The sequence below is a fragment of the Vitis vinifera genome, chromosome 1 (genome assembly GCF_030704535.1).
Source record: "Vitis vinifera cultivar Pinot Noir 40024 chromosome 1, ASM3070453v1".
NCBI lineage: Eukaryota > Viridiplantae > Streptophyta > Magnoliopsida > Vitales > Vitaceae > Vitis > Vitis vinifera.
The window spans coordinates 10,979,920-11,004,823 of NC_081805.1; the positions used below are offsets into that span (position 1 = coordinate 10,979,920).

General features: G+C 36.9%; 3 protein-coding genes across 3 annotated transcripts; 2 read left to right on the plus strand and 1 right to left on the minus strand.

Moving 5' to 3' along the window:
• Positions 1 to 3,487: 3,487 nt before the first annotated feature.
• LOC100853141 (putative pentatricopeptide repeat-containing protein At5g40405) lies at positions 3,488 to 9,924 on the plus strand. Its single transcript, XM_003631234.4, has 2 exons — positions 3,488 to 4,199; positions 7,444 to 9,924. Exon 2 carries the CDS (start codon positions 7,903 to 7,905, stop codon positions 9,748 to 9,750), a length of 1,848 nt encoding a protein of 615 aa, XP_003631282.1. The 5' UTR covers positions 3,488 to 4,199; positions 7,444 to 7,902; the 3' UTR covers positions 9,751 to 9,924.
• A 7,322-nt stretch (positions 9,925 to 17,246) lies between these two features.
• Positions 17,247 to 21,604, plus strand: LOC100258696 (protein NRT1/ PTR FAMILY 4.6). Its single transcript, XM_010654195.3, has 5 exons — positions 17,247 to 17,459; positions 17,569 to 17,674; positions 17,913 to 18,130; positions 19,695 to 20,135; positions 20,408 to 21,604. The coding sequence occupies exons 1-5, from the start codon at positions 17,457 to 17,459 to the stop codon at positions 21,395 to 21,397; spliced, it is 1,758 nt and encodes a 585-aa protein (XP_010652497.1). The 5' UTR covers positions 17,247 to 17,456; the 3' UTR covers positions 21,398 to 21,604.
• Positions 21,605 to 22,292: 688 nt separating this feature from the next.
• On the minus strand, positions 22,293 to 24,022 carry LOC100253553 (aldehyde oxidase GLOX). Its single transcript, XM_019220767.2, has one exon. It carries the CDS (start codon positions 24,007 to 24,009, stop codon positions 22,345 to 22,347), a length of 1,665 nt encoding a protein of 554 aa, XP_019076312.2. The 5' UTR covers positions 24,010 to 24,022; the 3' UTR covers positions 22,293 to 22,344.
• Between the last annotated feature and the right edge of the window lie 882 nt (positions 24,023 to 24,904).

The window sequence follows — 24,904 nt, forward strand, 5'->3', positions numbered from 1 at the left end:
CAAATCCTAATTGATTAATTAAACACATAGGGTCATCTAATTAATCAATTAGCCTAAAGACCTTATTCATTATCCCTTGTGCAACCTTGCATAATTACCAAAACACTCTTATGCATAAGAATGAACTTAGAGCCAATTCAACCCTTATAAACTGTGCCATTACAGTATATGAGCTCAAAATGGGGACCACTTAGACCTATAAGAATACTAGTTCCCTTAGAATCCAATTTTAAAGTTGATTCAACATTCCACTAAAGAAAATCAACTACACTACAATAACAACGAGATGAAACTCAGGTCCATGACCTACTATCCACTGCATGCAAACTCCCCATGAACTAGTGTTCATAATCTAATAAGATAGTACTATCACCTATCAAGATTACCTTTCAAATCATTGAGTTATATGTCTCACTTAATATGCGATCAACTAACATATTCTAACTCAAAGGTGCAGATACTAAATTTTAATAAAGGAATTACTATGACCACAAATTTAATGATCACATGTCCTTTGGATCACCCAATAAGATACATTGTCTCAATCTCATGCGATATCATAGTGTCTCTATTGAGAATACCTATTATCATCAACCTCCATCAATAGTGACCCAATCCATAGAGATATATGATCACTTTAAGATATTACTCATAGATCAAAGCCTTCTGTTGATTTTGACATAGACTCAATATCCTCTCAAGATTGAGAGTCCATGTAGTATAGTAACTTGATGAATCATGACAATTGATAGTTTTGCATTATAATTCACCTTAGGTCCCAATCTAGTGTACATCACATACACTAGTGCACTCACCATGGGAAACCCATCTCGATGGTCAAGACAATTCATCCATCCAATTAGGAGGTGGTGCATTATAGTTTCTACTGGATTGCTCAAATCCATGAATCAATTGTAAACAACTTATCTACTAATAATGAACCCATAACTTGTATATTCTATGCAACTTCTAATATACACAAGTCATGCACAATGTAAGAGACATAAGTTGAATGCTCAAATCAATGACAATACACCAAAATGATAGTAAAAGGATAGTTAAGTTTAACTTTATTACATCATGTCTTACTTTTAAGGGCTTAATCCTAATATTTACCATTGTATTATTTCTCCATAAATATAAGAAATGAAAGGAAAAAGTTTATTGAATTCTACATGAGGTGTTAAAAATTGGGGTGAAAATATTTGAATAAAAAGAAGTTCTTGAGATGACAAATAAAGAGATATCTATAGGTTAATTAATTACGAGCCTTTTCAATGCTTATGTGTGTTTTTATAAAATAGAAAAACTTGGCTTACATGATATTTTGTTTTTATAGAATAAAAATTTTCTTTTTGTTCAATAAAGATCATAAATGTAATTTCTAGTGAGGAGCCTCCTTATATTAAAATAAATCGTGTTTTAATATGTTCACATTTAAAAATTAGAAAGTTATTCATATATTTTCAAGTTAAATACACTTTACCCCTCACATTCAAAACTCAATACTTTATTCACAAACTTGTTAAAGAACAATGCTTCCCTTCTAATTTCCTCTAAACTTGTTAAAAAACTAATAAATAATTTTTTAAGGAAATAAATTAGGTTGAAATGTAAAGAAAAACACATGTTATCCAAATTTGAAGTTGTCATACTTTATAGTTATATGTGAAAACCACGAATAGCCATGTGAACACCTTTCTAAAATAAAAAATCGAAATTGGTGGTTGTCATATTTTAAGAGCATTTGGAAAATTTTACTTCGAAATTATCAATTTAAAGTTAGTTATACTTAAGTTTGAACAAATGTTTGAACCAAATATAAAAAAGAGCAATCTCTTTAATAAATTTATAGAAAGTTTTAAGTGTGCGACAAAAGAAAGGAAAATCCATGGACTGACCTCATCCTTTCCACCTCATAGAAACTATGAGATCATTAAGGGTGTGGGTCGTGAATTGATCGTAGAACCTTGTTCAATAAGTTAAATGCATTGGTTGTCTGCTCTCAAATTGGGTAGTAAGGGTCAAAGAAGGGCAATCATTCATCCTTAAAACCAACATTCTTAATATCAAAGAGTTGGGCAGAAAAAATGGGGAAATCTCTTCGTTCCTAGTTTTCCTATGATGAGGTCCTCTGTAACCATGAGAATCCTTAATTAGAAAGAGATTCCAATTTAGCACCTTTTGAGATTTTGAGAAGAGTTACTCTTTGGAGAGCACAATATGATGAAAGTTGTAAGTTGTGTTCAACTTGGAGTTATTGTCTATCATAGCCTTTATAGTAGAATCAGTTGAGGGGCTTAAGAGGTAGTGGCTTACCCTATGGCAAATGTCAACAATTCAAGTCCACTTATCTCCAACTCATGAACTTAGTCAATACGAAGTTATATGATAACACTCAGTTTTTCTGATTTATCAGTTCAATCTATAATTTATCATTCATAAACACTGATAAAACCCTTCTATTTAGCAACACCTTAGGATGACATAACCTTAAATTAAAGTTAAAGACGAGGTCCAAACAAGATAATAGAGGAAAATATTACTTTTTCATGAGTTTGAGAGGCAAAACAATGACTTTTGAATGTGATAGAGTAAAATTTAAAACATGACAAAAGGTTGAAGGGTAAAGTGTATTTAATCCTATTTTTTCAAATATTTATATTTTTTACATCTTATTTCAATTGTTTTAATATAATTTTAAATTATATTTTACTAGATAACTTTCATCATAAAGAATTCTATATCATTTAAATTATGATGTCACTAATTTTAATGCCAAGAGAAAATCATTTGTACTAGTAAGTATTGAACGAAGCTCCTACTTCTAATCCAATAATATAATTGTTGTAGTAGTGTAGATTGAAATTCAGCATTGTGATGAATGAGAGTGAATTAGATAATTTAAGGAGTAGGTGAGTGTTCGATAAGCTAATTTAATAACTTAAAATAATTTAATAATTTAATTTAAGTTATTAAGTAAATTAAGTATATTTGGTAAAATAATTAAAGTTAAAAACAACTTTAAATAATAAGTAAAAACAAGGTCTATATCTTCATTTTACCATTTTATCCATATTTATCCTAATTACCTTTACAATTCCTTTTAATATTCCACAACCTTCATTATCACTTGATTTTCTTTATTCTATGTTAATATAATGATTAAATTAATTTTATAAAACAATTTTAATTCAATAATTTAAATATAATTTAACTTAAAATCAACTTAATTCATTAAAAAATAGATGTTAAATTTGATCAAACAACACTTAGTATATACACAATATATACATTAAACTATAATTTTAAAAATTAGAAAACAGGTTTTTTAATCTTTCTAATTTAGTATTGAAAAAGAACAGAGAAGAAAATAAATTGGTTCGTCGGCTAATGGGTAGGTTGGGTGAAAGGCATGGTTTGTTTAAAATTATTATTTTGTGGAATCCCGATGTGGGATCCTGTACATATTGGACACATGTAGTCTTGTTGAGCGCCGCTGAATCAGTTCTCCCTAATTCCAAGGTAGAAATTGATGATGTCACTGTTTGGAAAATGATGGCCATAAAAGTCCAACATCCATTTCACAGACGTCATGCTTTGACCAGTCAATTTCTGCCACGAATCTCTTCTCGCTTTTCTATATCATGCTTTCGACTTTCGAGCCCCCAATGCCATATTCTAATCACTTCCGCTGGTGTTTTGGGTGGACTCTAGCTATCCCCGTTTGTTCCCCAGCTTGACCGTTGTTTCCCGTTATAACTGGCGTCAGCCGCATAAAAGGTTTTGCTTGGATGCGGTGTACGCATTCTAAGATAATGTAGTTCTCATTCCCAGACGTGGGATTGGCGAGTCAATCAATATCATCATCATCATAATCATAGACTCATAGTCGTCATCATTTCTGGTGTTTGAGTCCCACTTGGAGGTGTCCAGTCTTCAATCTTGCCTACAGGACATCAGCTGTTCGATGAAATGCCTGAGAGAACGCTCCTTCTCATTATAAAGGCTTATTCTAATGCTTCGAACAGTTCTCCACTTCTTTGATCATTATGGCTGATTGATAATGAGTGGCGGAAGGCGACGTTCACGCTTGGTCTGGCAGCGGGATCATTTGTCCGCTCTTGGGAATTTGAAAGGAAGCTTTTTGAAGAGTGCTGCAAAAGATAAAGAAAGAGCATTGAAACATTGAAAGCAAAGTAAGCCCTTTGTACACCCTATTGAAAAAAAGCTAATAGGGAAATGGCTTTAATATGTGCCACTTTTGTCTATGTTGTCTTTGGTAAGCAAAGCGGTGATTGTGTTAAAGTCAATGTAGGCGGGTGGTTTGGCCACCCATCTCTTTGGTCAAATCTCACTGAAGGGTTTGTTTTGGTTTTTTGGTTGATGCATGTAATTTGAAAACTTGCTTTTTTGAAGGTGATAAGTCTATTGTAATAGGGATGTTCCACTGAAATTGAGTGGATCCATACATAGAATTTAAAAGTACAATGCCATAGCCAAGGCTGGGCCAGTTACAGGAAATGGGTGCCACCATGACATTTGATGGGGGACTATGAATTTAGGATTTCATGAATGATGCTGATGTGGTTTTAATAGCATATGGTGGTTGCCTTATCCTTTAATGACCCTATTCTTGATGATAGAGTTGTACACTCATCACATTAAGCACAATAGGGATTAGGAAGCTGAATGAATGACTTTTCAACTTGATTTTGTTCAATGAAATGCACAGCTTCCTGTGATCCAAATCATGCATCCCAAACTTGACGTGATATATTAGAAGGATAAGTAGGACTCTAAATATGAAATTTCATAATCAACTAAGAAACCCATGGCTATCACAATGAAACACAATCTCACTGAACTTGCCTTTTTAGGTTAATACATATATTTACCTCTAGAATGCCAAGGATTACATGAACACTTTTGTTAATTTCTTTGAAAAACAGAAAATTTAGAACGCAATGAAGTGTGGAATTCCGTTGAAATACATGAGAGTTGTTCACAAGTTTTAATTCCCTATTATTTCGAGAGAATGTGAATATCCATTCCCTTTTGATCTGAAAGTTATATTGCGTCCCTGAATATATACAGAGGACTTATAGGATCAAGATACTATAATAGAAGGAAAGTCGTAGGGTTGACAAAACCATGTTGACATAATCATGAGAGAGAGAGAGAGAGAGAAGAATTAACTCCTTTTTTCTGCTTGTCATATAATTGTTTACAATAACCCAATATGAGAAGAGGTGAGACTTGTGACTTTCATCACCTGTTATTCAAAATGTAAATTAACCTCATTTTTTGATTTAACACAGTTTGAAAATGAATATAAGACTGACTGAGGAGCTTTGAAATGTAGTTTCTGCCCAACAGCAATAAAAAACAGTATTCTGTTTTGAATTTATGATAATCCACTGGTGAATTATGTCCCCCTGCTCAATTTAGCATATTTTGGCTTTCTTGAGATGGAAGTTTGTTTATTATCTATGATCTGCTGCTCAGATATTTGTATTTCTTATTACAAAAAAATGTGTGGTAATTATCTTCCTTAAAAGATTTTATGAAAGTTTGGCAGCAATCTGGAGATATTTTCCAATTGGACCCTCCTCTATGCTCTTATTATATGCATATATATTACTCTGTGATGAAGCAGGAGCAGCTGTGCTTTTTATATTTATTATTACATGTTATAGTGTAGCATATGTTGGTAGCTGTCAAAACCAGGAATAGATGTTTGTTTGTTTAAATCCATTAAGCAATGTGCAATACTTTCCCAACAAAGTAGTGTAAAGGATAAAGTATTTGTAACTAGAACACTGCATATAACATTTCAATTAGGGAGGAAACTGCAATTTGTTGAGAATAATTGGCCTACCAAGCACCAGCTGACTAATATGTTCCATTCAAACACAATTTCTCATCCATGTTATTTATCATAGTTGGTGCCTGTTTTTAACTAGGCAGGTGTCATAACACATTCTATCCTGTCACTCCCATTTACCTAGAACCACATCTTTGGTTGGTCCACCTGCTTTCACAGATTTTCAGTCCAATACTTCCCTGTTCTTTATCAGTCTTCCTTGGGAGAGGTTATAACTATCCGATTGATAGGATGTCTGGTCTAAATGACCTTTTAGGCCATAGTGGACACATCACATGTCTTCGTTAGTAATACCAATTGAAGAGAGCCATTAAAAGTGGATGTCATGAATCCATGATAATGATAGCCAGTGGTAGGAGGTCCAACAGTCCCATAGTTGATGGAACACCAAAAGCTTCTTATGACTAATTGATAGGGGAGAAACTCCTTAGTTGGAAGACCCAACCATGCAATATACCTAATGGTCGAGGCAATTTTCGAATAGTATCTGCAACCAAGGTCACGAACAAATTAGTTTAGTTATCTCATTTAATATCTGAACAGCTGCAGTCTTTGATGCTCTCTTGATTGATGTGAGGTTCTCCTTTGCAAATGGAGTTTCACATGAGGATCTGTAAATATATCCCAATCAATGATCGTATGGACTTGGAACAGAAGCTTCATAACAAGGGCAGAGGACCAAACTGGTTATTAATCACATTGGGACTTCTCTCTTGCATTGTTTTTTTCTTTTTTTTTTTAACCTTTATAGGATGCAAAAGCAATAGCATTGTGAAAGCTCTTGCTTGTTATTGTTGTTCCAGCAGGGAACTGTAACCCACAATATGATGTTTCTCATTTGTGATATTATTATTGTTATTATTATTATTATTATTTTGAATAATGATGCATACTCCTGAAATGTTTAAAGAAAAAAGTCTTCTGTAGTTGCCATATCACAATTGATGTACGAGCGAGGAACTGTGACCCACAATATGATGTTTCTCATCTGTGAGATTTGCTATATAGACATGACCTTTGTTTATTCACTACAATAGCAATCAGCACTTCTATATGCTTATCATTTCATCAAAACAGTAATTAGTACAAGATGCTTCCTTTTAAGTGGAGAGATTGGTGTGATGGCCTATATCATTCTTGGCAGCTGTTGTTGGAACCAAGCAAATGCTAAACCTGGGAAATAATGAGGATGTGAAACCTCTTTCAATATGTGGCCTAGGGTTTTTCTAGATAGGTTCACAAAATTCAAGCTTTATTTATGTCATTGAACAATGTATTGATGGCCCATAAAGTTGAGATTATACATCATGAATTGGTCATCATTGTGGCTATAACAGTCACGCCAGATTTGCATCATCCTCGCATTCTGTTATTAGAAAATTAAAAGGAAGCACTTTCTATTTACGTGCATTAGGAATGTGCCTACATCTTTCAACTTTTCTTATTGGGAAGGTTGCTTCAGGCATACTTCTTCCCTTTGTCTGCCATATGTTGTGTAGCTAGATTTGATTCTCATGAAGTGGACCTTAAAATGTATTTTCTTTTTCCTTCCTCAGGCAAATGCTTTTAGAGCACACAGGTATCATATTCAAGAAAGTGGGCCATGCACTGAACCTACTAAAAAACAGATATAGTATGGCATCTGCAAGGTCGATGGAATGCAAGGCCTTCTTCCCCGACAACCACATGCCAGGGGAGCTGATGGACACGGATTCAGATAAATAGTCAATATGTGAACAATTTCTGGAACTGCCTTTTCAGCTTCCTATCGAACTTGATCAGCAAAGTGAATTGTCTGTGAAGAATCAAGATAATGGATTTTGAGTGGAAGCTTCTTCATATAATCATATATCTGTCATTGTAGCACTACTTCCTATGGGCCCAGTAAGGTAGTTTTTTTTTTTTCCCCCAGAAAAAAGGGACTCATGTTTATATAATATAAAAGGTGCTGCCTTTTTAAGATGCCCCAAATACACCCTTAGTCACCCTTCATCATCTCTGAGAGAGTTGTAATCATGAGCTCTTTAAGATGCATTGTGAAACACCCAACCATTTCTATGGTAGAGCCATGCACCACGTTGAGAGAGCTGAAGCAAATTCATACCCAACTGCTCATTAACGGTCTTCTTAACGACCCTCAGCTTGTAGGCCAATTTGTAGCCTCCATAGCCCTCAATAACCCCAACAATCTCCATTATTCCAATCAAGTCCTTGATAACTCTCAGAACCCAACCCTCTTCACCTTCAACTCTATGATTAGAGCCCACTCCAAAAGTTCAACCCCTCATCGAAGCTTTCACTTCTATAGCAGAATTCTTCATTCCGCTGGCTATCTTGCCCCCGATAACTACACTTTCACGTTCTTGGTTCGTACCTCTGCTCAGCTATTGGCGCACGGGACTGGTTCGTCTGTACATGGTGCCGCTGTGAAATATGGGTTTGAGTATGACCCACATGTTCAAAGTGGGTTGATTTACATGTACGCAGAATTGGGTGGCTTGGATGCTTGCCATCGGGTGTTTTCATCAATTTGTGAGCCAGATTTGGTGTGTCAGACCGCAATGGTGAGTGCATGTGCCAAGATGGGAGATGTTGGTTTTGCTCGGAAGCTGTTTGATAAAATGTCCCACAAGGACCCTATTGCATGGAATGCAATGATTTCGGGATATGTGCAATGTGGGCAGTCAAGAGAGGCATTGAGTTTATTCAATTTAATGCAAAGGGAGGGCGTGAAGGTGAATGAGGTGTCCATGGTCTCAGTTTTATCTGCATGCTCGCACTTAGGTGCATTGGATCAAGGGAGATGGGCTCATGCTTACATAGAAAGGAACAAGCTTCGAATGACTCTGACACTGGGAACAGCCCTCATTGACATGTATGCGAAATGTGGGAACATGAACAAAGCCATGGAAGTCTTTTGGGGAATGAAAGAAAAGAATGTATACACTTGGAGTAGCGCCATTGGCGGGTTAGCCATGAATGGAGCTGGTGAGAAGTGTCTAGAGCTATTTTCCCTCATGAAACAAGATAGTGTTCAGCCCAATGAAATCACGTTCGTTTCAGTTTTAAGGGGCTGTAGTGTGGTTGGACTGGTTGAGGAAGGTCGTAAGCATTTTGAGTCAATGAGTAAAGTATATGGGATTGAGCCTCGGCTTGAGCATTATGGCTGCATGGTTGATTTATATGGTCGAGCTGGTCACTTAGATGAAGCTTTGAACTTCATCAATAGCATGCCCGTGAGGCCTCATGTGGGTGCATGGGGAGCACTACTTAATGCCTGTAAAATCTACAGAAATATGGAAATGGGTGAACTTGCATCGAGAAAGATAGTAGAGCTAGAGGCCAAGAATCATGGTGCCTATGTGCTGTTGTCTAACATTTACGCTGATTCCAAGGACTGGGACAGGGTGAGTAATGTGAGGCAGACAATGAATGTTAAAGGTGTGAGGAAGCAGCCTGGATGTAGCGTTATAGAGGTTGGTGGTGAAGTTCACGAGTTCTTCGTTGGGGATAAATCCCACCCAAGATATGCTGAAATCCAAGTAATGCTGGGAGAGATCTCTAGGAGGCTGAAATTATCAGGGTATGTAGCTAACACAAACCCTGTGTTTTTTGACATAGAAGAAGAAGAGAAAGAGGACGCTTTGTGTATGCATAGTGAGAAGATTGCCATTGCTTTCGGTTTGATCAGTTTGAGTCCAGATGTGCCCATTAGGATTGTGAAGAACCTCAGGGTTTGTTGGGATTGCCATGATGCCACAAAAATGATCTCCAAAGCTTTTAACAGAGAGATTGTTGTGAGGGATAGGAACAGATTCCATCATTTCAGAGATGGGGAGTGTTCTTGTAAGGGCTATTGGTGAAATCTAGTTTCATTTCATGGACCAAAGGAGAGAATCTTGCTTGTGTGTTTTGAACCATCTTCACTATTTTGATCCACAAGTTTAGGTGGGCTTCACTACAAGCCCATCAATTTCCTAATGCGACCATAAATGTTGTTTCCATTGAAAGCAAATGATAAATATCTAAATACTCAATTGACATTCCCTCCCAATTTCATTGCTAAAAAGCCTAAAACTATGGTCATGGTTTGTGTGCGCCACTGCCCACGGCCCCCATGCGTGAAAAGCGATGGTGGGCCGGGCAAAAATTAATTGCCCACATGGATTTTGTCGACCCAATTTCTGAAAATGAGCTCACGTGTTGATAAATGGTAATCCAGGCATAGACCATTTTCATATAGGTACATTGCACTTTCGGCACTCTTATTATCATGATCTCAAGTCATGTCATGCTAGATTTGGTACGAGCACACTTCCATCTCAATGCCGTCAGTTTCAGGGGACTCCACCTCTTGAGTTAAATGGAATCATGTGCTTTCACATTTGGACCACTTCCCCTCACCAAATTCTTCTCTTATTAGTCAGTCTCTTGTTTATCTTTTGCAGAAGAAATGCTTCTTGAGGAGCCTTCAAGGGCTTTCTGAAAAGCAGAGGAGATAATATCTTGAGGTGATGTTAAACCGCTCTATTCACATGCCAATTTTGACTGTTATCGAAAGTCTCTGGAAGGAACCCAACATCTTGGACTATTTCACCCTGCAGAAGCAAAGCAGCAAACGCAATCTTTAATCTCATTCATAACTGACAAAGGAAGATTGAAAATCTTCATCTCAGTCAATTCAGTTCATGTATTTAGCTAAATAAATGTCACGGTTGATCAAAGATGGGGTTCTATTAATCTAATCAAATTGTAGCTCAGATGGAAGCCGTAGCTTGCAGGAGTGAATCAATGTGACTGACATGGACTCACCCCATTCTGTGAAAACTATGAAGAAGTGACCTTGTGTAGAAAACTATCCTCAGCAGAGATATTTTCTTTTGGGGGTAGGAGGGATGTTAGGTGTGGGTGCCTAACCCTTGTACCTGTGAGAAGGAAAAAGATGCCTTACAATGCAAGGCTGCTCAAGTCTACATTCAATTTGTTCTTTTTCCAACCCCAACTTTTCAACAGAACTGCCTGAAAACCCCAATCGAATTTCAGTTTAATGGAGGAAGATATATAGCATTAAAGATAAACTAATTAATGGCTACTTGCATTGTGGGCTGGGTGAAAATTCCAGCACAGTTGAACGGAATCCAATTCTTCTGCCATGAAAACCACAGAATACTGTCGAAGATTTTACTGGGTGATGGAACACTGCGCCACAGACATATGTGGAAGTTATTTAAAGGTGATGGGAGTTTGAAACTTGAAGCATTGCCACCTTAGACTTCAAACCTACAACGGCCGGGTCCCATGAAAGCCCTCCTTTACCTAATTCTAATTAAAAAGAATATATGTTGTCATGGGGAGAGAGTCAGGAGTGGCTTCAATCTTTTGCCATTTTTTTTCCTCAAATGGAGGTGGGAATAAATCATTCTAACACAGTCCAGTGGAATCCAAATCTTCTACCATAATCCATGTGGGAACACTTTTTCCCAGTGTCTCAGACTTGCCTCAACACCAATGGAGTCCCAACTTTGAATTTTTCTTGCCTCATATTCAGCGTCAAGTGTCTTAGAGAAACTGTTCCTTCCATACCTTATGACAACACAAAGAATATGCAGTGCTGACTAGTGCTTCACAATCTTCACACTGCCTTTATGAGACCCACAACTTGTGTCAGTAATAACCTTTGAAATCAAAAATTCCAATCAGAATCCCATGCCTTTTTCTCTTGTCAAATCTTCTAATAATTCTCCAGCCTTAAGCAATAATCATCATGGAATAACAAAAACTGGGCAAAGTCAATGATTCTCAGAGCATCAACGTCTTCATTACTGATATTCAGTCTTCCCCAGCTGAATACTTCAAATGTGAGCTCACCCAAATCCTTTAATTTCTTCCTTGCACGTCTCTCCCTTCTGACAAATGGGAAGAAAAATACAAAGAAAACTGTGATGTAAGTGCAAGTTCTTCGATGAACAAAGTCAAGTACAGTTTTTACTTTTGCAGCTCCGGACCGACTTCGGAGAGAGTTTATTATTCATTCAGAGTATGCATGTGTCTTCTGGAAGCAACTCTTGATTTTTAATTTTGGCCATATGTGTGACCCCATTTCCCACCAGATGATTTTTTTTTAAAAAAAAATAAAATAAAATTTAAGTGATATTATTATTATTATTTTTTTTAAAAAGACACTTTTACAATTGTCTTTCCAAACTAGATTTTATTATCAGTACAATTTTATAAATTAATTCATATTAAAAATATTTTAATGTGAATAATTGTAAGATAAAATAGACAATTTTAACATAAATATAAAGTGTTACATTTTTATAAATAAATTCAAAACTATAAATTTATTTTTTATTTTTAAAAAATACTTGTAATTATGTAAAAGGAAACCCCACGAGATTCATTGTTCAATAACCCATTTGCCTGGGCTCCAAGTGGACCGAGTTGTACTGCCTAAAAAGTCGAGTCTTACTAAATTCGCTCATCAATATGTTCTATCTATATCAAATCGAAAATAAGCTTGTGGACAAATTCAAATTCCTACTAGGTATCATCCTTCCCACGACCTATCAAATAAAATAATTATTTTATAACTTATCAAATATAAGTTATTTTACCAAAAAAAGAGAGATCAAAAGTTAAATATTTCAAAGTCATAAAATAAATCATTAATTACTGATGTAACATAAATAACTATTTATAAACTCTAACTTTAACTCTCCAATATATTTTAATAATTATAAATAATGATAAATCCATTAATCTAATATAATTTAGAACATAAAAAGATAAGAATTCTATCTTATCATTTTCTATATTTTTTATTTTAATAGAATAATAAATAATATAATTAAAAATAAATAAATAATGTATGGATTTAGGTTTTGACAAGATTCCCAAAACCTTGGGCTCATGCCAATGTACCCTAATTTTTTCAGGTTAGTATTTTTTTTTTGTGATAATCAATTAAAAGGGATAAAATAACACACTTTTTTAAATAATAAAAATATCCATTTTGGATAAGAATGCCCTTAATTTTTAATATTTTTTTTGACAAAAATGATTTTTTCTTTTTAAACATATATATAAATAATGAAAATGTCGTAGGGTATTTATATAAAAAAATATGTTATTCTTTAAGTTAAAAAATGAGAAAGATTAGTTTTGCAAATTTGGATTTTTTCATCCCTTTTAATCTATTAATCATTTTTTTTTAACCCAAGCTGAAGTCTAACATGTTCAAACTTGGAACATGACAACCTATTACAACTGAACAATTTGCAAGGTACTTAACGTGCAAATGTGGTATGAAAAATAAGAGGAGTCACTTTCAGGCAGGGGTCCAGGTTTTGTGTGGGCGAAAACCTAAGAAGTCCTTAAGTGAACCCCACCCATAAGGCTGGCCGTGAAAAGGGAGAATCATGTAGCAGCATGTTTGGAGCAAAGTTGGCCAAATTCTGATCAATAAGATTTCAACCGGCCACCAGAATAATATCGCGTGGTATGTCCACTGTCGCATATTGCTTTTTAAACATTTTCTTTAACAATTTTTTCTTGCCTCAAAACCTTTCAAATAATAATAATAATAATAGGAAGTGTTCACCAAGCACTTGTAGGTGAGGAGGCAAAGATGATGCAGAGAATAGCCATGCTTTATAACATTTTGTTCATTCGTGAGAGGAAAAGAAAAGGGGTGGATCCTCAAGTGTACTAGAGTGTAATGGGAATGAGAGCAGAAAAAGAATGGAGGGGGAATACATACTGGTATGGATAGGGGAGGCTTCAGCTTCAAAAGGGTACTGGAAAAAGGAAAAGTGAGAGAGCATTTTGTGTGAGGAAGATGCCGATTTTCAGAATAAGGAATTTTGGGTTGCATGGTGAGCAGTGATTGAGATATCAATCACTCTTTTACTTTTTTTTGCACATAAACAGGGACAAGAGAGGCCAATCTAGAAGGGTGTAGACACATGGACAACATTGATTCCATTTCCATCTTTATCTCTCTATTCTCTTTTGTGCTCTTACATCCATAAGCTGTGCATCTTCCTCATTCCTTCCAAATCACTTCCTCACCTCTCCCTTGGCATCTCTCTCCCTCTCCGCTCCCCTCTCTCTCTTCTTATTTTTAAATTTATTCATCATCATTGATTAATTAATGACGTCATGATTTTATTTTTTCTAAAATTCTCTTTTATAGAACAAAAAGAAAAAAAAATCATACTGCATGATATGCTCTCCATCAAAGGAGCAGTGGCACGCAGCCCAAAGCCACACAGCCTCTTGAAAGCCATGTATTGGTGTAGGAATGCCGCCTTCCTCCTAAGCAATTATCCTCTTGTTTCCGTTTTCAATATAATTTAAGGTACTAAATCCTAACATTTTACTAAAAAACAAAATGAAGAAAGAGATAGTCGGCGGTGGCTCCGGGAAGTCACATGGCCGCGTAGAAAAAGAGAGGATCAAAATGGACCCCCCCACCTCCCCGGGACATGAATAATAATAATAAATCCAGATTGGTTGAGTGTGACAACATGAGAATCAATAATAATAATAATAACAATTTTTCTTAAATAAAAAAAAAAAAAAAAAAAACAGTGGTAGTAACGTGAGATGCACTGCAGGTTGGATCCTCACGAGAAAAGTGTAAACCCTATTTGGCACTGCCTTATTCAAAGCTGTCTTTCCCATTTTCTATGCACATTCATTCAAAGCTTATTTATTACTCATTTACTCTCTCTCTCTCTCTCTCTCTCTTCTCTTCGATCACTTCAACCAAGCTGTGATTAATGTTTTTCATCCTCCACTGATCATTGGAGTGGAAAGTAAAACAACTTTTTTCTCAAATTTAAAATTACTGAAGACATTGACATATTTTGTCATTGAGTAACTAAATAAGATATGCTGAAACCTCTTGTATGGAATGGGTTCCTAACCTTATCATTCCAAATCCAAACTACCCTTTTGGATTATATTAATATTTTTCACAGCTATTTTATTACTTTCATTATTGGCAACCACGTACAATATTCTATTATATATCATTGATGACCTACTTTATAAATTTCACACGATTGAGTTATTGTATGCCACCCTACATAATCAACTACTTTTCAAAACATGGCATGGTAGGTCTTCTCTCTTTAACATAAATGTCTACTTTTGAATCAATACCTATAATATGTGGATACCAACTTGTGACACGTTTGTAATTAAGGCAATCTAATCTTAAGAAGAATACATTTGGTCAATGGGCATTTTAGACAATCACACTATTTGAAAATTTTTAATTTTATTATCATATATGATATTTCTTCAAATTTGAAAAAATAGCACCCTTATAGATCGCTTGGATTTTTCTTTTAAGTAAGTACTAAAGACAAAATAAAGATGTTTTTATTTTTTATTTTTAAAGTGGTGTTTGTTTTTTGGTTGAATAGAAAAAGTTAAAAAAAAAAAAATTTATTAAGTTAAAAGTAACATATTGATAATAAGTTTACTTTATTTGTGGCATCTCACATCTTATAAGGGGAAAATTTTTTAGCTCTATATAAATATGAACTATTTTTAACCTTATAAATACGTTTTAAAACCGTGAGGATCTCTTTGAATTTAAAGTGAACAATATTTAGATGGTTGGAAGTGGGTTGTTACAAATTATATGAATCAATCCCTAACCCTCATATAGAGGTTTGTTTGGTCTTGTATGAGGTATTTGGAATACAATGAGGATGTTATGTGGGAAAGTTTTTAACGCTTTATAAATATGAACTCCTTTTAACCTTATAGATGATTTTTAAAACCGCGAAGGTTTTTTTGAATTCAAAATGGATAATATCTATGTAATTGAAAGCAGTTTGTTATATTAATTATATTGATTAACATCAATAAATTTTAATTTTTTCTAGCACTATTTTAATTTTTTCTATTCAGTCAAAAAAACAAAACATCAACTAAGTAATTCTTAAAATAACCAAAACGTGGAATTTTAAAACAAGAACTAGATAGTATTTTAGGAATTTATTTTAAAACAAGTTGGGCATACCCTTAACAAAAGATGGCAACATTTAGCATGCGTGCACTAAGAAATGACTATAAATTTACACATGAAGAAAAAATATCTTAGAGAGATTGACATGTACATGAGCCCACGGCAAGCATATGATGATGAATTCTTGAAGGAATTGAATTGGGAAATGAGTATCCCTTCGATCTTTCCAATCAACCGCAATGAATCTGGAAAATGGGGTAAAGCGTTGGGTCACAGGTCAAATAGTCGTGGGGACCTACTATCCTATCTCATCAGGTTTCACAACACAAAAAAAGGTGTGTGCATTCACGAAATGCTTTCAATCTGCGTACTAAAAAGGCCTTCAATTTTAAATGGGTGCTCACGAAATTGGGAGTTGAGTCTCAACTCTCAAGATTGGTGGAAACCATAATATAATATTATATCAACCGTATCGGATCAGATCAGATCATATCATATCCTCTAATTAAGTCTTATCAGGGTGGTAAAGCTTTGAATTCCATGGTCTTAAGGCTTTAGCTTTAGGCCAGTCCACGATGTTACCACTAAGTGGCGTGAGTGGTGGATGGTGGGTATGCCTTATATATGCCCTTACAAAAAGCTACCATTGACTCTCGTTTCATGGTTATGACTCCCATCATCAAATCAAATATTTCCTTGTAATTTGTAACCGAAGCACACCAACCCCACTCCCTCCATGTCCCATTAGGTACAGCTATATCATATGTGTCACGACTCACGAGTAATCCCCTACAAGTCGATTCTTTCTTCATTCATTACTACTACTACCCATAATATAAATGTTCATATTGTGTAAAAAAAAAAAAATCTGATAACGAAAATTTTAAAAAGAATGATTTTATTTTTCATGGATCATAAATAAATCAGTAGGTTAACGATCTCCGATTTGAAAGAGTTGGTGATTAAAGAATGAATCATCTGATATGGGATGACATTTTTTGCTAAGAAATTAAGGAGGAAAAAACCAGAGAAGATGGTGTTTTCTTGTCATTTGACATTTTGTGAATAGTGATGGGTAACATACTATAAATGGGGTGGAGGGAGCATCAACCACCTTTACATTAATTATGAGATTTTTGGTCAAACAAGGCAAAGGCACCCTCATTTTTGGTAGACCTTTCTACAATTTACCCCAAATTTTTAATTTTTTTTGTCAGGGATATATATCATTTAAACCAAGTAAATCCAAGACAACAATTTCTCTACCTCTCCACCTGGCCTCTTCTGTCTCATTTATCATTTGCTTGCTTGTCTGGATGCCTGGAGATCCATATCATGAGCAGAAATTACTTGGAAAAAAAGAGATAAAAGGAAAATTCTTAATAGTACAGGGAGTGATGTGCTAGGGGTTGGAAGGTACACATCAGAGTCGTTTTCTATAGGGTCTACACCATTCCCTTGGGGCTCTTGTGCCCGACCCTTTCTCCCCCACTCTTTAAATCTCCCACCATTCATCAATCTTTGCTGATCTTTTCGCACAAGAGATCCAACAGAAAGTCGAAAAAAGAGAGGGTGAAAGAAATGGTGGGTTCCTCACGCTCTCTGTCTCTTTTTTTCCTTCTCTCTTTTCTTGGTTTCTGATGTCCAAACAACTTATATATTGCTGATCTCTCTCTAACCCCCTCTCTTTCAGGAAGAAGGGAACCAGCAACACAGATGGGAAGGCTATGTGGATTGGAGGGGCAGGCCTGCACTCAGAGGCCGCCATGGTGGCATGCTTGCAGCTTCCTTCGTCTTGGGTTTGTAAAAAGAAAAAAATCTCTCACATGCATCCACTTCTGCTTTCCTTCTCTCTCAAAAACACTTTATAGCAATTCTTACTTTTCACAAGAAAATCCAAATGGGTGTTGTGAGGTTTCTTTTTTTCTTTAATGGTTTCTCACTCTCCAAACAAAACTTGAGCACAAATCCATGGTTGCACAAAGGCTGGTTTGATATGAATTGAGTAATTCAAAGTGGGGCTTGGGGTTTGTGCAGGTGTGGAGATCCTAGAGAACTTAGCATTTTTGTCAAATGCAAGCAACCTGGTGCGATACCTGTCGGATTACATGCACTTCTCTCCCTCGAAATCAGCCAACAATGTCACAAATTTCATGGGAACAGCCTTCCTTCTTGCCCTTCTTGGAGGCTTCTTATCCGATGCTTTCTTCACTCCTTATCACATCTACCTGATAAGTGCAGTTATTGAATTTCTGGTAATCACAAATTTTAGCTCTCTTCCTAATTTATTTGATCTTCTTTTCCTTCCCTTGACTTTCTCAATGGAACCTTCCCCCTGTCTCCTTGTCTCATGCCATAGCATCATCTTTAAGGTAGAATCAGAGCCTGCTGCAAACTGCCCTATTTGCAGCAAATCCAATAATGAAAGGGCCCAGTATTTTTCCTTTTTTTTTTTTTTATTTAATTCTGAATGAAATTTTATTTTTATGTTTTCCACTGGGAGGAACAGAAACCTCTGATTCCAAGTGAAAATTATGATTTTAGAGGCCTTCAATTTTGTTAAGGCTATATTTATATTGATCAAGTCTTTTTTTCCTTCTTCATTCTTCTAATAGGTTGTGTAAAGGCTGACTTCCTATTTTGCCATCATACCAATTAATGCCATATTTTATATCAAAGCCAATTTCATATTTTCGTTTTTCACATTTGATGTTTATCAATTAGACTCTCACAGATTTTATATATATATATTTATACTCTTTTTTTTTTTTTTTGAATTAATATCTTCTTTTTTTTTGCCTTTTTCTTTATGCCCCTTTTAATATTCACATGTGCTTTCCATAAGTATGTTCAAATTATTTCCTTTCATATTTATCATTTTCATTGTACATCAACTATTTGTGGTCATATTTCTTTTCATATTTTTCCATAGTTTTTATGCTAAATAGACAGAAAAGCATTGATTATTTGCACACATTTTAATAATTTTAGTAGACTTTCTATTATGAATAAATTATAAGAAAAAAAGTTAATTATTGTGCGTTTGGAGTAATTTTAGAAAATATTTTTAATATTTAAATGATAAAAAAAATTTAGTATTAAAAATATTAAAAATATTTTTTAAATTACTAGCGAGCTATTAATCATTTTAATTATCATGTGGTAGAGTTTTTATCAAGACATACACCCATTCCGCGATGAGCCAAGTATCCAATTACTCTTTGCGTGGCCCAGGACCCGTACCTTTCCTAGTTTTCACAGAAAACGACATCCGCACTTGTCGTTTTGATTTACAAATCTTGTCTCTACTGCACCGAAATGTCACCCAACATACACATATTGGTCGCCACGTGGCGGTTTAGCGTGATGGGTACTGTGGGGTCCCCTGTGCGGCACGTGCAGTGCACATTCTGTAAGGTCCTTGTCTTGGATATGGTAATTTTGGTATACCAATAGGGAAGGCGTAGGTGTGGAGGCGGTGGGCCTCGGCATTGGATAGATCCATGTCCTATGGACCTTTGTTAACATGGCTCTTGTCGACCCATTTACGGCAATGGGCCACATGTCCGGCTACAGTGGTGACCTAGGTTTTTTATGGGCCAACATCTATATATAGTGAGGTGTCACGGATATATAATATGGATTATGTAATGAAAGCATGGGTCCCGGGATAAAACAAGTCCACATCTGGGCCTTCATGATGGCCCACCTTTTCTGGCATGGGCCCACTGGTAATTTTGTGAACATTCAGGAGGGCCCAATATCGATATTGGGCATTTTCAGTTTTATCTGTATGGCTGACATACGTACTTGGAACAGGGTCTGATTGTGCTGACAATACAAGCGAGGTCACCTTCTCTAAAGCCACTGGAGTGCAAGAAAGGAACAGCAGACACTTCATGCCAGGTGTTGAGTGGCGGAAAAGCGGGAATGCTGTTCGTAGGCCTGTATCTGGTGGCGCTGGGTGTGGGAGGGATAAAGGGGTCTCTGCCTGCCCATGGGGCTGAGCAATTGGATGAGAGTACTCCCCAGGGAAGGAAGCAGAGATCAACCTTCTTCAATTACTTTGTCTTCTGTCTCTCATGTGGGGCTCTAATTGCAGTGACGTTGGTGGTGTGGGTTGAAGACAATAAGGGGTGGGAGTGGGGGTTTGGAATTGCTACTATTTCAATCTTTGCATCCATTCCAGTCTTCCTTGGTGGCTCTGCTACTTATAGGAACAAGATACCTTCTGGAAGCCCACTTACAACCATTTTCAAGGTAACTTCATTTTCATGGCCTATATACGCGCTGTTATAAATATGCAATCTCCTTACCGTCAGGCAGCATAGCTATTTAGGAAGAGGGTGCTCCTGCTCCTGATTTATGTGCATGCTTTCAGGCATTCCATTATTGAAATTTTCTTGGTGATGAATAATCCTTGAATAATGACTCTTTGTAGATATGCTTATAGGATTATGTTAAGAAGTTTCTTAGCTTGTTTCATCCCTATTTTACAACTAAAGAGGTGACCTTATATTTTAATCAAACAGGTATTGATTGCTGCCACACTCAACAGAAGCCCAAGCAATGCAGTTGCAAGCATGGCAACAAGCCCTTCTTATCCAACCCAAAATAGCAAGGAACCAGAAGAAGAAAATGGCAAAGCAATAGTGCCCGCTCAAACGCCCACAGAATCACTTGGCTTCCTCAACAGAGCAGTGGTAAACAAGCCAGTTTACAAAGCAGTAGAATGTACAGTTCAGCAAGTAGAGGAGGTAAAGATTGTGATTAAGATCCTCCCCATTTTTGCTTGCACCATCATGCTAAACTGCTGCCTGGCTCAGCTCTCAACATTTTCTGTCCAACAAGCTGCCACCATGAACACAAAGCTTGGTTCTTTGAAAGTTCCGCCAGCTTCCCTCCCTATTTTCCCTGTACTCTTCATGATGACACTTGCACCAATCTACGACCATTTCATCATCCCATTTGCCAGGAAAGTAACCAAAACCGAAATGGGCATCTCTCATCTGCAACGAATTGGGATTGGTCTAGTCTTCTCCATTATAGCCATGGCAGTCGCAGCTCTAGTTGAGGTCAAGCGTAAGAGAGTGGCTTCCAACTTGGGGCTAATCGACTCCACTGAACAACTACCCATCACATTCTTTTGGATTGCCTTCCAGTACTTGTTCCTTGGATCAGCAGACCTTTTCACCTTGGCTGGGTTGATGGAATTTTTCTTTACAGAAGCACCCACAGGAATGAGATCTTTGGCAACATCTCTCTCATGGGCCTCTTTGGCCATGGGGTACTATCTCAGCTCAGTGATCGTATCCATAGTTAACAACTTCCTAGGCAGCTTAAACCACAGGCCATGGCTATCTGGTAGGAAATTGAATCACTATCATCTTGAAAGATTCTACTGGCTGATGTGTGTGCTAACTGGACTGAATTTCTTGCACTATCTCTTCTGGGCCTGTCGGTATAAATACAGATCCACAGGAGCTACCAAGTACCAAGTGACAAACTACCAAAGTACATAAATAAAATTGCCTATCCATGAAATATCACATGGCCAGTTGCAATGTTCAGGCATCACTTTTGGCTGTAAATATTTTTCAAATCCTGCTGAATTTTCCTTATCTGTCAATTGACGGAGAACCAGATATCAGAACGAGAGTCCTGTATTTAGTTCTTCCTTATAGTCACCAAATCACTCATAATAGTACAGATATTTATCTTTTCAGTCATTACTGTATTTACAGGTCAAAACAAAGGGGTTGCTGCATGTGTGCGCCCAACTAGGCTATTGCTGATGAATTAACAGGCTTACTGGTATCTTCTCCTACCAAAACTACTAAGGGTGAACTCTTTAATGGCAGTCTCAACACAAAGACAAAAAGAAGTAACTAGGAAGGAAATGAAACTTTACACTTTTATCTCCATGAGACACTACAAACTGATTTAATTATCATTTTCCATAGGAACAACTGTATTTTTTTTTAATCATGCAGCATGTAAGCAACCAAGTTAAGCCAAGAGAGACTAGACCTGAGAAAACACTTCCCATAAGAGTAGATGTGCTTCTCAGCAGTGATCAGACAATATACTTTAGAACGGGAATCAGATGGTAGAGCTCTCGCTTAGCATGCGAGAGGTACGGGGATCGATACCCCGCATCTCCAAGTACTGCCGCCGCCCTTTCGATGCCCTCAGCATGTTTGCTGATCACATTGACATCGTGTTTGTATCTTTTTTTTTTTGGATGCTTTCAGGTCGTTGTCTCACCACCCTCCCTGTTTTCCGATCCTTCCCATCCTGACAGTGTCAGAAAGTTGGGCGAATTAATAATTTGAAAGATGATTCTAAGAGAGTGATTGTTTACATATTGTTACTTTCCCTCCATCCGTGGATACATAATACAGGAAACATCAGAGCCAAAAAAACATCCATCCTTATATAACAAAATTTTGAAAATTACAAAAAAGCCTCACTGCACCTTCACCCAAACACCTTGGCTGGGAGTTCCAGCATGGACCACAAACAACATGTAATATCCAGGCGGCGCAATGGCGGTTTTCTGGGGCCCGCTCACCACAAGCTTATACGCAAACAGCGACAACTGAGCCATGCTCGTCACGTTCAACACCACCGCCCTCTGATTCATCGCAAATGAATGTGTAGTAAAGGAGGGCGTCATGATCATAACCTCAATCCCCCTGCTCCGCAGATACAGAGACAACGTCAACGAAATGGAGAAGGATCCCCGATAGAGTAGCACGTTCTGGGGTGTCTCGATTGATAAGATGGAAGGGCGGAGATATGAGTAGCGGGGGGCCAGGTATGGTGGAGAAAATGCCTCCAGGCCCAACTCTGTAGGGTAAGGGTATGCTGTGAAGTTGTAGACGCGATGAGGGTTGCTGCCTCCAACTATCACACGCCCATCTGGTACCAACACTGCACCGGAGTGGTACATTCTTGGAGTTCTGGAAGGGTTCAGAACCCAAAACCTCTGACTTGGGTCCGATGCGTAGCTTCTGTAGAGAACCGGGTTCAGAACCGGGTTTCGACCGTCCTCCCACCCAGCTGTGCCGTTTGAGGCGCCGTTGATGAGGAGTACGTCGCCGGTCGGTAGGATTATCATGTCGGACATCACTCGTGGCATGGGCATTTGCTCCATCACCCATTTGGGGTTCGGGTCGGTTACTTTGATCCGCCCGCATGTTTTGGATGCGGAGATGTAGGTGCCGCGTTCTGCCTTGCTGTAAGAACCTTTTGGTGCACCGCCGCACACCAGAATCTCAACTTCCGGAGACTGAGACTGGTTGCCGCTGGTTAGACGGAGTGGGAGCATCACCGACGATCCGGTGCTGGGGTAGGAGCGGCTGTCTTCTCCAGGAATCACCGGAAACTCTTTGACTACGCGGTTTTGGGTGTAGTCAAACGAGATTGAGCGTTTGTTGGCGAAGATGAAGAGATTGCCGTCCGGTAAGAGGTGCAAGAATGGATAAAGATTGTTCTCTTCTTTGGGGTCTCGGGTGTCTTTCAAAAACTTCAGATAGTAATTGGGCTGTGAAGTAGAATTAAGGGTGTTCTTGGGAAAGAACTCATAGCTGAAGGCGTTCCGACCTCCGACCACGATGATACGCCCATCAGGGAGAATTTGGTTAGAAGCGTACCACCGCCGGACGGAGAGGTACTCCGGAAGCTCCTTCCAGTCGCATTGGTCGTCGTTGCAAGGCGTGAAAGTGCGAGCCACGCGCTCGCCGTCGTTGTATCCACCGGTCTGGATGAGAGTGCCGTCGGCTATGACGGAGCCCGAGGAACACCAGGTGTCGGTTTGCAACATGAGAGGGCGGATAGAGTTAAGAAGGACGTCGTAAAGCAAAGAGTGAGCGGTGCAATCGACCTTGAGAGCCATGTCGTTGGGGTCGCTCCTGCAGTGTCCGTCGGGGAGAGAGAGGTTGGAAGCTCCGAAATCGGTCCGGTCGAAAATGATGATCTTGTTGTTGTGAAGAATCTGCATGTGCATGGCGGATATGCCTATGCTCGAATGCAGAAGAAACCAACTGCCTCCATTATTGCTGGACGGGGTCGAAATATCAAAACCAAAGGTTGACAGAGGCATGAGAGAGAGGAATTTGATGAGAGACATAAGAAAAGAAGACTTCTTGGTGACCATTGATCCACTTTCTTTGCTTTTTCTTTCAACGCCCTTCGGTTTTCAGAGAAAAAAGCTTTTCTCCCATGACCAATGTCTGTAATTTTTCTTCTTCCTCCTTTTTTTCTTGGTTCTGTTTTAAAAAAAAAAAAAAAAGACTGATGTTTTTGGTTTTGATACTGATTTGAAATAAGAAAGGGCTGCTAATGATCCTGATTTTCCTTGTTTTCCCAGAAAAAAAAAAAGTACTAAAACTGAGATCCCATTTCAGAGAAAACTAAAAGAAATTATACTTTATCAGCTGTCACTAAACATTGACCTCTTATATATAAAAAATATTAAATAAGGCTAGTAAAGATTTATTTCTTGTAAGTTGATGGGCGATTTTTAGATATATTATAATATAGATGGCTATATTTGGTTTGTATAAAGAATAAAAAATGAAATGGAATATATGTTATACTTCAATCTCAATATTTGTCATTATTAAAAAAATGTAAAATTTCTAAATCATTTGTTCTACAATATATCATAATTACTATCATTTAGTAAGTAATTTTCATTTCTTTATTTATAATATTCATAATTAAAAGATCTGAAATTTATAAATAAAAGTATCATATTTATTATTAAATATATAAAAATAATTTTTAAATAATATATATTAATATTATTTTACATTGCATTATATATATATTTTAATTTTTTTAACTATATTTTTATTTCTTAATGAAAATTTTGTATTTTGAAAAATGATTAATATAAAAAAAATTAGAAATTGAAAAATGTATATGAGAATAATAAATTTATAAACCGTATGACACATATAGTATTATCATATCTTATGTATAAAAGTTATGTTCTTGAACTCTGTTCATTTATTTGACTT